The sequence below is a fragment of the Falco cherrug genome, chromosome 5 (genome assembly GCF_023634085.1).
Source record: "Falco cherrug isolate bFalChe1 chromosome 5, bFalChe1.pri, whole genome shotgun sequence".
In the NCBI taxonomy this organism is placed as follows: Eukaryota; Metazoa; Chordata; class Aves; order Falconiformes; family Falconidae; genus Falco; species Falco cherrug.
This window is the reverse complement of record NC_073701.1, coordinates 82,659,778-82,677,901: the sequence shown is the minus strand read 5'-3', so window position 1 is coordinate 82,677,901 and position 18,124 is coordinate 82,659,778. Positions and strand designations below refer to the sequence as shown.

General features: G+C 41.8%; 1 protein-coding gene across 5 annotated transcripts in view; it reads right to left on the bottom strand.

The window, feature by feature from the left end:
- Nucleotides 1–1,691: 1,691 nt before the first annotated feature.
- PTPRZ1 (protein tyrosine phosphatase receptor type Z1) overlaps nt 1,692–18,124 on the bottom strand; it is a 144,804-nt gene continuing 128,371 nt past the window's right edge. For 4 of the 5 annotated variants that reach the window (XM_055712535.1, XM_055712536.1, XM_055712537.1 and 1 more), the window contains 11 exons: nt 17,348–17,482; nt 16,156–16,319; nt 13,680–13,815; nt 12,530–12,676; nt 10,333–10,426; nt 9,954–10,027; nt 8,823–8,951; nt 5,607–5,753; nt 5,173–5,315; nt 4,407–4,542; nt 1,692–2,729 (listed from right to left, as the gene is read on the bottom strand). In XM_055712535.1, the coding sequence (XP_055568510.1) occupies nt 2,589–2,729; nt 4,407–4,542; nt 5,173–5,315; nt 5,607–5,753; nt 8,823–8,951; nt 9,954–10,027; nt 10,333–10,426; nt 12,530–12,676; nt 13,680–13,815; nt 16,156–16,319; nt 17,348–17,482 (1,446 nt within the window). In that variant the 3' untranslated portion in view covers nt 1,692–2,588. Of the gene's footprint in view, nt 2,730–4,406; nt 4,543–5,172; nt 5,316–5,606; nt 5,754–8,822; nt 8,952–9,953; nt 10,028–10,332; nt 10,427–12,529; nt 12,677–13,679; nt 13,816–15,378; nt 15,463–16,155; nt 16,320–17,347; nt 17,483–18,124 lie in introns of all 5 variants that reach the window. The other variant, XM_055712534.1, reaches the window with a different exon arrangement.

Below are 18,124 nucleotides of genomic sequence, written 5' to 3'. Positions count from 1 at the left end.
TGCCTGCCGGTAAGCCGGCTGCTGGGCAGCACCCTTGCCCTTCCGCGCCCTGTGCCTGAGCGCTGCCCTCTGTCCTGCCGCCTTCTTAAATCCCGTTCTCTGTGTGATGAATCTGTGTGTGTGTCATCTCCCTGTGGTCCCTGGCTGGACCCGCAAAGGGGAGTTGGGCTGAGACAGAAGAATGATCCTGCATTCGGCACTGGTGGGCAGGGAAGGGAAAACCCCAGGGCCCCGAGCCCCGTGGGTCCAGCCACTCCGTAACCTCAGGGACTGCGAAGCTGCGGTTGTAACAAGTGTTCAAGTGCAAAAGGAAATTCAAGCGCATAAACATGTTAACACAGTTTTACAAAACAAACCATACGTTGCATTGTTTTGATTACGTTGCCTACGTGAACATTTTTTAAAAGAGGACAACAGCAGGAAAAAATCTGCTTTACTTCTAGCTATTCTGTCTTTCCGTACCATTCTGTCTCTTGGTCTAGCACATTCACACCCATTTCATGTATCAACAGTATGAGGATTTTTTTGAAGTTTCTACTTTTTAGATTCCTCTAAACCTAGATTTATTTTGGCTTTGTTTCAGCTCCACCTATTCTCAAGCCCACACTGCTGAAGGGGTTTAGATCTATCTGCTCGACACACCAAGATCCCTCACACATCCTTGCCTTATGAAGCAGTTGACTAAAATCTCCAAGCCCACATCAGGTCCATCTTCTCCTACCCTTAGTCTTCATTTAAGATCGTGTCCATTAGTTTCTGTGGCATTCTAGTCCAGAACAGTATCTCTGCTCTCAAGATTTCTACATAGCAACTGAATGTACCAAAGTGAGAAAATAGTTAATTCTCACAGCCTGTGTTAGTTTTAAACCAAGATCTATTCTGCTCCAAGGTCCTCCACCCTCCTCAGTGTGGTAGCCTTCAACACAATCAGTTCAGAAGGTTACAGAAAAATAACAGTGGCCTGTCGCAGCACTCTCCAAGCTAGCCAGCTGCAACAAGGTCTTTTACCATCACATACCATGACACTCTTCATGGCAGTCCCTCTGCCGCCTTCTCTTAGCCTCTCCTCACCCAGGGCACGCTCACTCTCTGCTTCTTCCTCCTCTCTCTTCCTCGGCTGCTCTCTCTTCACCGGCTGCCCAGCCCCTTAACAGAACCAGCCACAGCTGCACCTTGCCTACATCAGCCAACCCCCACCCCTGAAGCCAGCCCACAGCTGTATGTTATCAACGATAACTAACCCAGCTTCATTCCTCTACAGCGGCCAAGGTGCTTTTGTTCTTGCAGAGAGTACTTGACTCATGGCATCTCAGAGTTTGGCTTTTGCTTTGCCAAAGGAAGCAGCAAAGAGCTCAGCAGTGGAATGAAGCAAAGCCAGCACGGAGAAGTCTTGTGAGGGGGCAATTAAGGCAATTTGGAGGCCTGGGCGAGCCCGTTAGCCTGTGGGCGACCAGACTGGGAGATAAGCAAGGAGAGGCTAAAACCAGAGATACCAGGGACACTACGGTACAGGTGGAAATGGAGCAGAGATTAAATAACAAAAAAGTTTTCCAAAACTGTCTTCTGAACTTGTAGATTCCACAGGAAGAGCGGCTGTCTGCAGGTCAGCCTTGAATCCGTATCCTTGTGAGTAAAAGCTCTCCACAGGACAGTGACGACTGTTTACTGGACATGGAAGACTGCTAAGCACAGACTGGAATGTTTATATTTATTTTTGCAATGTCATAGGTAAAAACAATTTAACAATGCCAAGTACAGGTGTTATTCTCATAAAAACTTCTCATTTCAAAACAAATGATTTCTATTTCCCACAAAAAGTTAAAATCACATGCAGCTATATGAAGGTTAATTGCTTAAGATGCACAATTATATATCAGAAGACTTTGTTAAAATAAAAACATACTGGACTACATCATTTTAACAAGGCAATTACACAGAACTAGAAAACTGACTCTGTAGTAAAATATAAAAATCTACAATTATAAATATAAATTTGGTCCATGGATCACTACAGAAGTAGCAGTATTTACAGTAAGTATCAGATTACGATTCTAAATGTCTAATTGAAGTCTTAAAATGTTGAATGTTATGGAGAACAGTATTTTATTTACATTCTACTATATTAAAAGTTATATTTCTAGCAAATGTAAATTGTTATAAATACAGCAAATAAACCAAATACTAAACCCATGACATGTTTGTAATTGAGAATTCCCTATCGTCTATAAATATGATAATTTTAAGTTAAAAGTAAAGCCAGATAAATCAGAAACTAATACTGAAAAAACATACCACAATTCAATTCTTAGAAACACTGTAAAAGTCAATCAAGTTAGTCCAGACGTAACAACATATTACAAGAAATTTTTCAAGAAAAGGCACACATTGTTAATGATGAAAGTTCCACAGTAAAGTAACAGGTAACAGAAATGACTGTTTGTTTGAGCAGTGGTTGGGATCTGATTATATATATGTATTCACTGGACAGATTCTTTCCCCCACAAAGCATAAAACTGAAAAGAATAATGGTAAACTCCAGGTGTGACTGGTGTGGTGTAGGTATGTGTGTGTGTAATTTGATGTGTTAATTAAACCAAAGATTCTAAACTTTCAGCTGCATTTCCATCGGGTAAAGCTGAGCCATTACTGTCCATAGATGCTGAAGGGTTTTCTTCCTGCCTTGTGCTGACGAGGCTGAGAATAGCTTTGTACAGAAACTGGTACTGCTCCTGCAGAAGAAGAGAGCCCACAGTCAGCGTGTTGTCAGAAATAACACCACTAGATTATCCTGTAACACCGTTATTCAAAATTAATTAACAGCTCATGGGTCAGTCTGTTAATGTACTGTGCTCCATAATTTATTGTGTTACTCAGCAGCTTTATTAATTTTCTGACTAATGGCTCCCCCTGTACACAATATAAAGCACAACATAAAGGAACACAGTATAGGTAGAGGAGAAAACTATTAAAAGAAATATTGCGTGCTGAATCCGATCCTTGTTAAAGTCAGTTAAAGTCAGCAAAGCTCCCACTGACTGAAGGGGGTTGGGCTACTGTTTGTTGGCTTTTTCCCCCTTGAATGCGTTTTCCTTTTTTGTCCTCTGAATTCTATCCAAGCAGGTTTTTTTGTGTTTGTGTTTTTTGGTTTTTCTTTTTTAGTACTTGCAGGTACTGTTTTTGAAGATCCTGCCAGGGAGAGGAGGTAGGAAGAAGAGACAAGACCTTGTGGGAAGGTTCAGCGAGGAGGCCGCTGCCTAGAGGGAGTGGAGGGTCTCAGTGGGGAGTGCCAGAAGCCAGCTAGACTGCGGCGTGGGCTGGAAAGGAGGGGACAGCGGGATGCTCTGTGCGGGGAGAGCCGGCACAGTGAAGGCTGCACTGCATTGGGTAACAGCGGATGCTCTGAAAGGGCAGAGGAATATGTGGGGTTCTAAGCTGGATATATGAAGATAAATAATTTCTGTGATGGAAGGAGTGAAGTGCAGTAAGACTTAACACAGTGGGGTTTGGGCTCTGGACTATTAGGCTGGACTAAGAGACACGGGGTAGAAAGAGCAACAGATTTGGAAATCTGCAGTAGGAGGATGGGAAACCGGAAATGTGAGATAAAGGGTTCAGGTATTTGCTGGAGGCTCCTGGGACAAGAGGAGTGAAGGTCCTGATAGTCCTGCTGAGGTGGGAAGAGTTCCCATTTTCACTCCATTGTCCACCAGACTCCTCAGTCTGGGCTAGCTGGGCAGGGCAAGGGGTGGACACATCTGTCAATCCTGTGTCATGTCCTGGTTTTGCTGTCAAAAATGTGATAACGCCAACCCTCATGTTTCACTCTTAAGGTGGTCTCCTTATTACACTCATCATAGTTCTGCAGCAGTCATATTTCTGGTGGTATGACCAAAGGAGCAGGTTCGTAGTTTTTAATTTGTGATACCTTTTCATTTGTAGGACACTGATTTAAGAAGTAGTTCTCATTTGTTACATTTTTAATGTATTTTTCTTTCAGTAAGCACAGTGACAATGGTGTCAAGTGACCATCCAATGGATCATGAAAGATCAAAGAAAAATGAAATGGAAAACTAGGGTAACTACTTCACGGTCTACTTGGACTACAAATTTACTCCTGCTGAACTAAAACCTTCATTTATATGACAGCACAGATTTTATGATGATGGTGGCAGCTCCACACATTTTGAATATGACAACTTGATAACCCCATAACAGGTTTTCATGGGAAATACTTTTGTTTTGGAATAAGCAGCAGGTCCACTACAGCACCTCTGGAAGACAGTTTTGATTAACTCCTGCAGAAATTAAGATGCCAGTCGTTCAGTAATGTTGCCCTAAGATCTAAGCATGCTAATAATTTCATACATAGGGGAAAAAAAAAAGCATGCATTTTGCTTATTACTTACAATGTCTGTAAAGACTCCAGGCCTCATCAAATTTATCATCTTCGCTACCTGGTAAACATCGACTGAATTCTCATTTTCCAGTTGATGCATCAAAGTTGTTAATGCACAGAAAGTGCCTGCTGTCACCCCTCCATGCCTTTGTAAAGTAAAAAAACCAAAACAAACAAAAACCAAACAGAACACAAAAGACAAAAAAAAAAAAGTGTCTAGAAACTGGATCAAGTTTCTACAGCTGGAGAAAATAGAAAATGCAGGACAAACTGATAATATGAATTTCTGTCATGTGATCTTTACACTTTCTGAAGCAGGCCTGCCCAGCAGTGCCTTACACAACCTTCACAGTACCTCACTACAACTTTAAAAGCCAGCCCCTACAATCCTCTACAAACCAAATGAAGGCCTCAGGTACTTCTGTAATACAACGTGTCAATATTTTGGCCCATTATTAAACGGCTGGAGAAGGATAAGCTGCCTCATCTAAATAGTCTTACTTCTTTCAATAATAAACAATGAAGCCTTGATTGATTTCCTCTCCAGTGCCCTACTCGACAATCGTGCAGAGTATCAAAATGAAAGAATTGAAAAGAGAACACTGAAATGTGATAAAATAAAAGTGTTTCTCCTGCTGAAGCGGCTAAAACAGAAGCCGCAACACTACTGTTAGGTGCATACTTTGTGCCTTGTTTCAGTGACTTTCACCCTAAATGAGATGAAAGGATGGTTCTACAGAGAAACATCAGAACAAACTGAAAGCTGCAGTTCTTACTCATCATGTACAATCATAGGTCCATCACGGTTGGAAGTTTCCTCTTTGATGATGCTGATCAGTTCAAAAGTTTTACTAATAGGACTATCAGGATTTGGCCATTTTGGACACTGAAAATGCCTCACTTCAAGTACATAGTCATCCTAAAGGAGTGAAAACAACATAAATCAATTTGGTAAAAGATTGACTGTCCTTATTCTTATCCTTAACTCTGTTCCAGTCCAGCTCCAGTCTCCAGACACAGCATCCTACTGCAGTGGAGGCTGGACTACCCTATTCCCCATGTCACCATGTTACCTACAGAGGTTACTCCCTCCCTGGGTGTTTCAAGGGCAGGGAATTTTATCACTCATAGACCATAGAAAATGTAACAAAATGTAGGCATTACCTTTAGCAAATCAAGTCCCTGAGTTACATGTTTATGATAGCGTTACCTGTGTAGCTTCTAAAATAAAGTCTTGGATTATGAGCTTCTCCTCATTGGACAGACACTTCTGCTCTTCAGCAATCATAGTCACTTTGAAACTCTCACAATTTATAGGCTCATCTTTGTTTGGCCAGTATACAAATTCATCTTCAGCCTCCAGGAAAAAAAAAAGAAGCCATAAAAGTAAGTAATGCTGAGCTCTTAAAATAAAAGTTAATATAACATAATAAACAATGTGTTATGTATGTAATTAATGCAGCCAGCTAGATCGAAACCAACAAATCAAGATTTCAGGAGGGTTACAGACATCACAAGTGATGATTTTCAGACACTTCTGTGGTGATACTGAGCAGAAGACCACTCTACCCTGTGGAGATACCAACCCACATAACAGTCAACACGTGCCGTGCTGCACTGTGCCACCTGTCCAGCCTGGCCTTCGGGGTGTGTTGGGCTGCCCACAGCCTGTGGCCACAGGATAAACTCAGCGGGCAGATAGTAAGATAGGAGCTGCAGGCAGCTCCCATTCTGTACACGTGGCTTGGGATTCTCTAAAAGTACAGGAAGATGTCCTCATGAGAACATCCTTTCTGTTTGACAGCAGAAATGATGAACAGAGTTGTTTTAAGAAAATCCTGTGATGGTTTGAATGATCAAAATGTGGGTAACCCTTCCATGGACAGGAGCTGCACGGTGTGATGTACCTTGATCAGAGAACCATTCAGTGCTGCACAACTCGAGGTTCCCAGCATCTATCTAATGGGATGTAAGATCATCTGGACTACCCTCTCCTTTATGGTGTTAGCTCTAATAAAGCAAGTACTTTAGAGAGTCTGCATGCCTTTCTTACTGGATTCATAATGAACCAGCATCTCCGGGCAAAAAAACCTCCCTTATTAAAACGGCTAACTTAAAAAATCTGTTTTATAGTTAGTGTAACATTCACAAAACATTTGATGACAAGAAAAAAACAAATACTGTCTTGGTTGTACATGTTTTACCAATCATGCAAAACTCCCTAAAGCATTTGCATGGTTTTCTTCCAAACTCATTACCAAAAATGATGCGCTCTCACACCTCAGAATTTCTCTAAGTACCAGCCTAAAAGTTCTCAGATATTCCTGCGCTTCTAATAACTGAAAAACATATTCATTTGTTATTAAATTACACATGCAGGATGAACATGCTAGCCTCCTTTGCTGTTTAGGAGTCAGTTAAATCCCTGGTAAACATTTGTTTGTATAAGCAAGAAAATCACAGAATCACAGAATTGTTTAGGTTGGAAAAGACCTTTAAGGTCATCGAGTCCAACTGTTAACCCAGCACTGCCATGTCCATCACTAAAACACTTCCAGGGATGGTGATTCCACCACCTCCCTGGGCAGCCTGTTCCAGTGCTCCAACACCCTTTCAGTAAGAATGTTTTCCTACTATCCAGTTAAACCTCCCCTGGCGCAACTTGAGGCCATTTCCTCTCATTCTGTCACTTGCTACTTGGGAGAAGAGACAGACACCTACCCGGCTACAACCTCCTTTCAGGTAGTTGTAGAGAATGATAAGGTCCCTCCTTTTCTCCAGGCTAAACACCCCCAGTTCCCTCAGCCGCTCCTCATGAGACTTGTGCTCCAGACCCTTCCCCAGCCCCGTTGCCCGTCTCTGGACACGCTGCAGCCCCTCTGCTCCCTCTTGTAGCGGGGGGCCCAAAACGGAACACCGTATTCGAGGTGCAACCTCACCAGTGCTGAGTACAATGGATCACTTCCCCTGTCCTGCTGGCCACACTATCTCTGACACAAGCCCGGATGCTGTTGGCCTTCTTGGCCACCTGGGCACACTGCTGGCTCATGTTCAGCCAGCTGTCAACCAGCATCCCCAGGTCCTTTTACCCAGGCCTGTCACGTTGCATGGGGTTGTTGTGACCCAAGTGCAGGATCTGGCACTTCTCCTTGTTGAATCTTATACAATTGGCCTTGGCCCATCGGTCCAGCCTGCCCAGATCCCCCTGCAGAGCTTTCCTGCCCTGCAGCAGATCAACACTTCCCCCACCAACCTGGTGTCATCTGTAAACTTAGTGAGGGTGCACTTGATCCCCTTGTCCAGATCACTGACAAAGATATTAAACAGAAGTGTCCCCAGTACCGAGCTCTGGAGAACACCACTTATGACCGGCCATCAACTGGATGCAACTCCATTCACCACCACTTTTTGGGCTTGGCCATCCAGCCAGCTTTTTACCCAGTGCACCTGCAGCACCTGGCAGGAACGTGTCGACATTGTCCCTTAGCCCTTAAGTCACTGTGTTCAGGCAGGTGGAGAGAGGGTAGGAAACCCCCCGTCACGCATCATCCCTGCCTGTTGGGCCTGTCCCAGGGAAGGCGGGGTGTGATTCCAGTAGCCTGTCTCTCCCTTACACTCCCTGATAACTCCGCAACCTACACATCTCCTCCCAGAGCTCTGTGGCTAAGTGGAGGTGCTCCTCTCCCTGGGCTCCCCTCCCACAGGTGTGCCCACTGCTGCCGCCCGGCACGGCTGTAGGAGCAGGGCATGGCTGGCAGCCCGGCGCCGGGGTGGCTGCGTGTCCCACCGGCGCTCTGCCTGGGCAGCTGCGTCAGCCGTGGTGGGTGCAGAGCTGAGAGGGTCCAGGGCTTTCTGCCAGGTGGACACCACAGGCTCCAGCGCCCTTCCTGCGCACCCTGCTGTGCAAACTGCTGCGCTGGGCCCTGGCTGCCATGCCAGGCCCTGTTTGCCCGCCCTGGTGGCACTGCTCCTGGTGGCTCGCGCTCCCTAGGTCGCCTTCTGTCGTGTGGGGGGGCTTGCCCGTCATGCTCTGGCCCTTGCCCAGGTCCCGCCAGCTGCTGTTGCACGAGAAACTACCTCATATTTCTCCCCTGACCTACTAAGTGTGGAAGAAGCCATATCACAACTAAAGTAAAAGTCCTGGAGCGAAAGCCGACCTTCCCTAACAGTTACTTTTGCTGTCTGTCTTCTTTTGTAACTGTACAGGAATGACCCAATACTTTCTCATGCCAATTGCAATCTGCCCAGAAAAGGGTCTTCAGATTTCCACTACATGACCTGAGGATTTTACACTTAAGTACAGTATTATTAATTTTTAATCGTTTTTTGCAACATCCAAGATATTGTCTCATGTCCTGCATATTTCAAAATGCTAATACTAAGAAAATTCATAGATAGACCTGTAACAATCAGCCACAAAACTTACCATATTCTGGCTGTCAGGAAGCATGACTATTAGCTGAGCATTATGGTCCCATATCATTCTCCAGAAATCCTTGATAGTGTGTAGTAAGGGATGCTGGGTAATAATAAATTCATTACTTTGATAATAACCCTGCAAAAAAAAAATAATCAACAGACTCAGAATTGATACCCAACTACTAACATTTAAAGGAAGCTTCTAGAGCCAGAAGCCTAGAAAATAAATTGCAGACCTGTGCTTCCTTTGTCTTCCTGCAAATATAGAACAATATAGAACTTCTATTGCAGTATTTTCCAGATTAAAAGAATAAATTCAATTACACTGAAATATTTTTTGAAACTTCAAAAAATTTGATTAAAAAAAAAAAGATAAATCAGTGGAAACTTGAACAGCCAACTCAGAATGAAAATACATGAACTCCTACACACATGCACATTGTTCTGCATTAGCCAGAATTCCCGAGGAGCTGGCAACCTGAAACAAATAAAAGAATACTTGAAAGATCTGCAAAAATCCCAGTCTCTTGTACAGATGTCCCAGATCAACTTCTTACCACAAAAGACAGTTCCTTTGCACTAATGCACCTGATGAAAGATCATGCATACACAGCACTGCAGGGAGCTTTCCCATCTCTTTCCTGAATGTCTATGAAACATTTACTCCTCCCTCTCAGCTAATGAAGTACAGAAGAGTTGAAGAAAACCCAGGGAAGAAAAAGATAACAGAAAGCTGATGAGCTGTGATGCCTTGGGCTATGCCAGTTGCAAAAGCTCTGTCAGATGAGCAGATAGGAAGGCAAACCACACTACAGCCATTAAAAACTAACTTCTTAGCTAACACTTTTAGTTCATCTCAAAAGATCCTTCCATAGGTGGCGTTTAGCATTACAGTTTTTAAAACCCTGATGGGATTTCTGATTCTACAGATTGTTAAAATGCAATCCACTTAACCAAACTTCAAAACCTAATAATAGTAATAATACTGCCCAGGGGAAGTAACTTTCAGGCAGAGTGAATAATGGAAGAAAGGAGCTTTCAAAATCAGGACTGTGCCACCCGCCTTCAGACACACGGCAGCTCCGAAACAGCTATACAATGGGAGATTGTTTTTCATCAATACAGTTAACTGACTTACCATAATATAGGAAGCGTTGATGTAGTCTGTCCCTTCACCAGACAGCGATGAGATACCCACTCTAGATCTTTCCACTGTAAAAAGAAGTAATGAACTAGTACGTATGTTGCAATGACTCATACATTACAGCAATTATCTCACATGTCTCATAGCAATGACAACATTAAGCTCCATCAGTCAGGAAAAAGTGCTGTTTGGCCATCTGTTTTCTTTTCCTATGTGTAGTACTTAAGCCATTTCTTCACTAAAAGTACTTTACAGAACATTGCTCCACACCAATGCAGATGTGCTCAATTCTTGCTGAGGAAAGATTAATGGTTTGACACACACAGTTCAAAAACATTTTCCCACCCAGAGAAGCCGATTTGAACAAGCTTACCAGGAATGATGGATGAAGTTCGGTTCTTTTCTCTGTTACACTGTTTGAGTGCAGTTGAATAATCACACTGCTGTGTGTTAGACTGGCTCAGTAACTGAAACAACGAAGTTAAAAAAGATCAGGTAACTGCACAAAAGCCTTTCCTTCTTAGCTGCATTAAACAAAGGTGCAAGTATTGCAGGTTAGCTTTCTCTCTTAACTGTAGGTATCTAGTTATCTAGCTAAACTACTTAGCAAGTCATCAGAATCTTTCTTCACTGTTTTATCAGTTCAAATGATTCCTCAGCCCTAGATTGATAAGCAGGTCTTTGAAGGAAATGCCACTTTATGTTGTTCTATACCCAGACCCCCAGTGCTTGTTGCCACCCTGGTGTCACTTCCATTTTGCCTGCACAGCTGTCTGTGCAGCTTTAAATAGTTTTGGAAAATAGTAAATGTCTGTGCAGAAAAATCTGCACTGTTATACAGACAGTATAGCTCCTGATGGGAGGCATCTCTAGATAGCACAGTTAGGAGCTTTCTGATTTTCTCTCCAAACCTGTGAGAGGAAAATAAGACCGATCTGAGGGGGGATGTGTGTCTCATTGACTTACTTGTTTCAATTAATACAATTCAAATAGACAAGAGTATGAGAAGGAACGAGTTTATCTATATATACACTACAATGCTGTATATATACTGCTTAAGCATAAAATAAGTTTGCAAAGCAGGTTTTTCCTAGTTTTTAGGGGTTTTTTTGATTGCTAGAAAAATCAACCCGATTAATCAGAATGTTCAAAAGAATTCAGAAGATTTTTCTCTGATGTTTTGGGCTAGGCATGTGTAGCTTTTATAACCCACTTGCTCTGGAAAAACAGATAGCAAACCAGGGAAGTTCCATCAAAATGAATTAGACAGAAAATCTTTTTTCATCTAAAAATGTTCTTCAGTGAGACAAGACTCCAAATTTTTGTTATTATTCTAATAATTTTAGCTAGCAAAGGAAAATGAAATTGAATGAGAGATGTCCCCTTCTGATAATATTTAAGCTCTTGAAATTGGAGCTCTACATGGCTCCACAATTTGCACTGCATGCTCTGTGTTTTTATATATTTACACATTCTGTTTGTAAAGATTATGTTTTACTCTTTCACCTGTGCAGGAAAGATTGGATGCTTATTTCTCCAAGCACATCATAGCTGAGATAAAGAGTCCCTACGTCTCCCCAGGAAAAACCAGTGCGACACTGCCAGATCATTCAAGCCAGGACAACAGCAAACTCTGAATTCCTTTGGTATGTTGTTCCCATTCTGTTGCTTTGAATTGTTAATTATCTTGAAGAAATACTAGTTACTGTGCCTATGTGACCATAGCCTCGCTATGTACTGACAGTATCTACAGACTTATCTGCTTAAGTTTTTTACTTAGGACCCAATAGCTAATTGGAGAAAGAATACACATTATCTGATACAGTCCTCCTTTGAATTAAAATCCTTAGAGAGAAAGCTTCTAATATTAATTTCATGTTAAATTAGGGAGAGAAAACTCTGTTTTGCCACATAATTTGGAAAACAGTTGTGTGATTTACTTCTCTGGATTCCAATTCATTTGACAAGGTAGGATTTTCTGTGTTTCCACTATAAGTGACCCAGTGAGCGAGCTAGACTTCCCATTCTCCCCATAAGTCAATGAGCTGTTTCTCTCATAAATTTGGTTCTGTTAGCCATCTGGGTCTGCTTTTTCTCTGGGTGACTGAAAGTCCCATGCATGTACACACTGATCTCCATATCCACAAGCACCAAAGTCTTTACTTCTCATCTGCTGAGGTCAAGTCTGTCCTCTAGCCAGTGCTGTACACTGAGGGGAATATATTGATTGATCAATATAGCTCATGACATTTTTGCCAGAATGACATCTTTGGACGCTGTTGTTTCACCTTCAGGACCTTCATGCAAAAGCATGTAGTTTGATTTTCCACAATCTACTTACTGGCCTATTTCTCATGCTCTTGTTATTTTTTTTTTTTTATTCCTTGTTTAAGATTAAGCAAATAATTATTTTGTCCCAACTGAATGCATGCATTTTTGCTTTGAATTTAGGCTCAGAATTTGAGTTTTAGATAGAGGAAGTTAATGAAAGTTGTGTTGAGTTACCTACTTTTAAGTCATTCAAGCTTGCAAGATTAAAGCTTTTAGAGTTACTACCTTGGAGAGCTCACCTTGAATTGTTTCTCCAGTCTGGTCTTTCCTGTTGGTCCAGGTATCAAGAGAGCATTAACATAGGCATGAATGTGAGTCTCAAGGACTTCTGTTTCTTTACTGAGTATTGCTTCAACCAATGCATCGTGGATGAAGATGTATTGCTCCTAGTAAAATAAAACCAGACATCTGAGCTCTAATTATTTACACACTCCCCTGGACACCTCTGGCTAAGCTGCCACTTCTGGCGCGGTCAGTATTTCTTCACAGTGTGCTGCTGTAGGCATTTTCTCAAAAGGGTTCCTCTATAGTGAAGGCTGTCCCTCCACAGTGACAGCACACATTTACAAGCATAATTGAACTTCACATGCAATGTATGTATGATATAAGACCAAATCCCCACCACCTGTGGTATCTCACGCTCACAGAACACTGCTAAAAATGAAAGCATAGCCTTGAGTCAAATTTTCAAGTCAGCTTGTTACGTGACTCTCCCTGTCTTTCTTGCAAAAAAGTGATCACTCCCAGTTCCTACTACTATCCTCTATTTTCTCTCTCACATCCTTTGGAACAAGTGACCATGCTGTTGTTGATTACCTTTTTTTCCTACTGAAAGCCACTGAGGAATCTAACTACCTGTTCCTGAAACCTGAAATAGACTTTCAAATGCCCTGCTGTTGTCCTTACTGTTTTATTCTGGTCTTTCACTATTCTATGTATATAATCTTCAGTTTAAAGCAGCTGTAGATAATCTTCTGTCTGAAACAGCTTTTTTTCATACTTTTTGTTGCCTAATATCAACTGTTTGATCAGGTTCAGTGAAGATCTTAACACCTGACAATGGTCCTTCCTGAAAAAAACCTGAGACAAAAATGTATACCCTGCCATGGAAGTGCTACTGCAGGAAGCATTATTCATACAGACTTTATCTCTTCTGAGTTCTCCCTAATAAACAGACAAGAGTCCACAGACAGATAATTTCCAGGTGCACTGCTCTAAGCAAGCCTAGAAGGATGTCTCTATAAAAACAAGGGAAGCAAAAGGGAAAGTCCAGTCTGCTGACCAGTGGCCAGTTTGTCTGATGGCACCAAAAAGAGGACTGTATCATCCCTCCTCCTGCAAACAGAAATAGTCTGTAGCCGTCTCTCACTATATATATTTTATTCTTACCTCAGTCTGCACCAAGTAGTTCCTTTGGGTACGTATATGTTTTAAGAATCCAAATATGTTGACTGTCCCTTCATGCTGAATTTGCTGCAGCATGCTGTCTAACACTATGTATGTGCCTGTCCTTCCAACACCAGCACTACAAAACAAAAAAATAGTCTTGAGCCTGAAGTAAAAACAATAATGAAAAGAACGTTTCTTATACATAGCTTTTTCAACAAACTGGTGTGTAGGGAAGATTTTCCTCTACAGATTGTTTTATTATATGATATACTTTGCTAAAGCTTCAAGGCTGGTAATGAAGAAAAATCTTTTCCACTCATCTTTTTATTTGTGCAAGAATAGATCTAAAGATTATTTTCTCAAATGATTTTTAAAGTATCAATTGAAATGGAACTAAGGGGTCTCCTGCAGGTCTGCAGTTTTCAGGCTTCTGATATTCCTTAGGATACTTTGTCAAGTATACCTAGAAAGGGTGGCATATGACAGCATTTGGGCACAGTTAATGTGCTCAAGTTCTTTTATGTTGTAACACACATCACTTCAAAAAGAAAGTTGCATTATGCCACCCATTACAGATACAGGAGATTTCAAAGATACCGGACTGAAGAAAAACCCAGAAGTGGCAGAGCTGCTGAAGGTACATCTGTAAAAGAAACAGCTTAGTGGTCTTCCGATACAGCTAAGACAGCAAGCAATGGTTGAAACTCTTTTTAAATAGGGAAGATGCAGAAGAAAGGGTTAATAAACTCACTCCTGTTATGAACTCTGGCTCATTTAGCATAAAACCAGCTATATCATAAGCTTAAAACCCAACTCTTTCTTTCACAAAATATCTGGGTAGGAGTATAAGGTCAAAAGGTCATTTTCTGTTATCTAATCATATATGGGAATTAATCAGTTGTAATTCCCCTCTAGGTTACAAGGAAATGTTATGTGTATTGGCACGTAACTTGACAGTAAACACTGCTGGATCTGCATGATCTTATGGGCAGATCCAAGCTCAGTCCGTACATGCTAATTCAGTCATCTCATTTCTTCCACAGAGGTGGCGCAAAGCATTGATAGTGTGAGCTCAGATTGCTGTAATAAACTGTCTAAATAAACATGATAAAAAATTGAAAGTTGCAGGTTATTAACACACTATTAGACACAAAAAAGTATAAAGATTACCAGACACCACCTGCAGTTTTTATGAAAGGCAAAACATGAAAAGTACCAAAACAAAAATAGCTAAAAAAAGTTTCAGGAAGTTTGTCATCTGTGTCCTCCATGTAGCCTGTAAAGATAAATAAAAGTTACATTTCGAACATGAGATGACTCTTTTGAAATTCCATAGTGCATGGGGACCGGTGAGCTAAAAGCTGAATACAACTGCCTACAGACAGAGATGAGTTACACCTATGACCCAGTGGAGAGGTCTGACTGAAGCCACACAACCTACCACTGTTCACTTTTAAAGACTCAATTTAATTGACTTATAATGTATTGCCGATCTCTCAGCCCGCTGGCATAGATCTCAGACTTGGCATTTTGGGGAAACTCTTATTTTGAACTTCCCAAAAGCAGGCAGGATGAAGATAGCAGCAGAACAACCAAAATACGGAATTTTCATTTTCCAAGCTAAAAACAGATTTCAGTCAGATTAGATCATCCCAGAAATAAAATATCTTCATTTGCAACATTTGTGAGGTGACTTTACCTGTTGGCTTCCTCAGAGTCAGCTCCAGAAGGACAGAATTCATGAGGAGGTTCTCTTTCCAAATGTTCCATCAAAGGTGAGGTACTACAGTGGAAAACCAGAACCTGCTTATATATTTTACAATAACCCGGTCCTTCATGGGCATTGTGAAGTCATTCCAGGCCCTACAAGCCCTTTTTAACCGATTTTCCCTGAGCTGCCCAGTTTTAGTGAGCACTGACAGAACACCTGCCTACACACTGCTGCACATGCAGACCTCAAACCGTTCCCCAGAATGCTCCTCCATTGCAAACGACTGCTAGAGCACAGAGCAATGTTAAAAACAGCAGAGTTGTAGTTCAGCCAGGAATAGAGTCAGTCTTCTTTTGTGGACAGAACTCCTCTCAGGATTACAGAGTATCCCTGCACCAAAGAAAGCACGAGCCAAAACCATCCTAACGATGTATTTCCAGAAATGAAACAATTGCTCTAGTGTATGTATCTGGTAAGCTCAAAGCAATCAAGATAGTATAGAAATGTGCAAAAAAGTAAAAAGAAAAGCATTTTTGCAAAAAAAGAGAACACAGTGCAGAGCAGCAGCATCTGTTTACAGAGATTTACAGAAGTGGCACAGACAGTTGATTAGTTGGCCTCACCAAGGACAGAAATAACAGCTAAGAAATTAATCATATTACATCAGGAACTGCTAAATGTGAAATTATGCTTAACCCACCACTGAAAAATTCTTTTTTCTGCAAAACAAACGTGGAATGAACCTTACGGCAGTAAAAACCACACCTGCAATGAACCACAATAGGCCCGACAGCGTGGCGCTTGGCATGCGATGCCTTCCGCACGAAGGTGAGGACGGGCAGTGTGTATTCTGGAACACCCATGTCAGGCCACTGGGTATAATGGTACTGAGTTACTATACGTCCACTAGACCTCCCTTTCTGGGAACCCTGCAACAGAAAAATAATTCCGTATGTAAGCAGCCCACCTCTGAACAGCAACTCTTCATAATTTTATTTCCATACCTGATGGCTCTTGAGTGAGTACTGTCGCTATTTAGTTAACAGCACACCGCCTAGCTCTGAATATTCCAGTTTTCAAAGAGAACAGGAAGGGCCAGTGCTCCTTCCCACGAGCTTGCCCACTGAATGAAAAAAAATGACCTGGTACTGTCCTTTAGAAAGCCATACAGAAGGTTAAGAGCACTGGAGGGATAACAAATTACAGCTGCTCTTAAAAGTCACCAGCTATTTCTGCCACTCTGTTCCTTTATTAGGTGGACAGAAAGCATAGGATTCATCTCACCCAGCTTTAGTGATCTGCGAGGGCAGTAGCCTTGTGTAGGCTGCTTTTCTAAGCTCCCTCCCTCAATGGCAACTCAGAGGCATGGATACCTTCAGAGGGCAGGTCAGCTCATTCAAAGACTGGTTCCTCAAACAGGCAGAATACATCACTTGACAGCAAGTGCTGTACGTGATGCGAGTCTGAGAGACTAGATGTCTAACATTTAGGTGGCTGAAATAAATCAGGCTTTCAGAATCCCCCCCCGAGTAGCTAATGTCACAGTGCCGAGCTGACAGCATGCCGGTTCTGATTACAATAAAACAAGGTGTGGATTCACCTGTCGTTAAAAAGGAAAATGAGGTGGATCATTTCATTCATACCAAATTTTCTACTAGCTGCTCTCTTTCTGAAAAGGTATCCTGCCTACCAGGCAGGCAAAGTCCACATCAACTCTCCAATGTGATCACTTCTTTTTCCCTGATGGTCCTACATCCCACCAGCACTACAGGCCAGTGTCTTCTCAGTTTGTTGATCTGGTCAAATTAACTGACACTGAAAAGCATCTTGGCTGGCTGAGGCCTAAAGGATTCAGCTTTACATATACAACAGAAAAGAGCTGCCAACTGCCTTAAAAAATACTCTGAAAAATTTTTGCCTTTTTTTTGCCCAACTATGTTTTCAGGATGACACGAACCTTTTTGATCTTGGTGTTTCTAAGAGTAAAATTCCTCACGGTATAATAGGCAAGTACATGAACACTCTTCTGAGTAACCAAGAAGTTCCCATATTCTTCACTACCTTCGGCAGGCCAGTACTGGTCACATTTTCTCTGTTAGAAAGGAAATGACAAACAGTGAAAAAAGGAAAGAAAACAAAATGTGAAACTAGCAAGCTGAAATGTTCAAATTTAAGAACACAGTCAACCAAAAAAACATACAGGGACTCTCAATACACCCAGTTTATAATAGACATGAGCTTCAGTGCAAGAGAACAGGTAATGTATATTCATTTTGTGCTGTAAAGAGAGATGGTTGGGCACAGGTACTTCTTATTTGGTAAACTCAAAAAAAGAGAGGTTATATCATACTATAAGAGTTAAAGAGTTCTAATACTGTGGAACATGCCATTCTATGGGCACTCTAAAAATCTAAAGGAAATAACACATAATCTATAGAAAAAACAGGAATACGTTCAAGTCAGTGGAGTCATATATGACTTTTGGTTAGTTCATAGCATGGGCAGAGTATACTTGTATCTGATCAGCGAGGGTTACAGTGAGCTTGTGTGTGGCCAGAATATACAGTAGAGAGCTGTGATGTCCACCCTTTTGTCTGGGTAGCCATAGAGCCTTCTCTAGGAGTACCGCAAAAGTACATGTTTATAGCATGGTATTATAAACAAAGTGGTACTCCCAGTGTGGCCCTCATCTGCATCTGCTGTGTCTGTATCATCTGATAGATACTTAACAGGC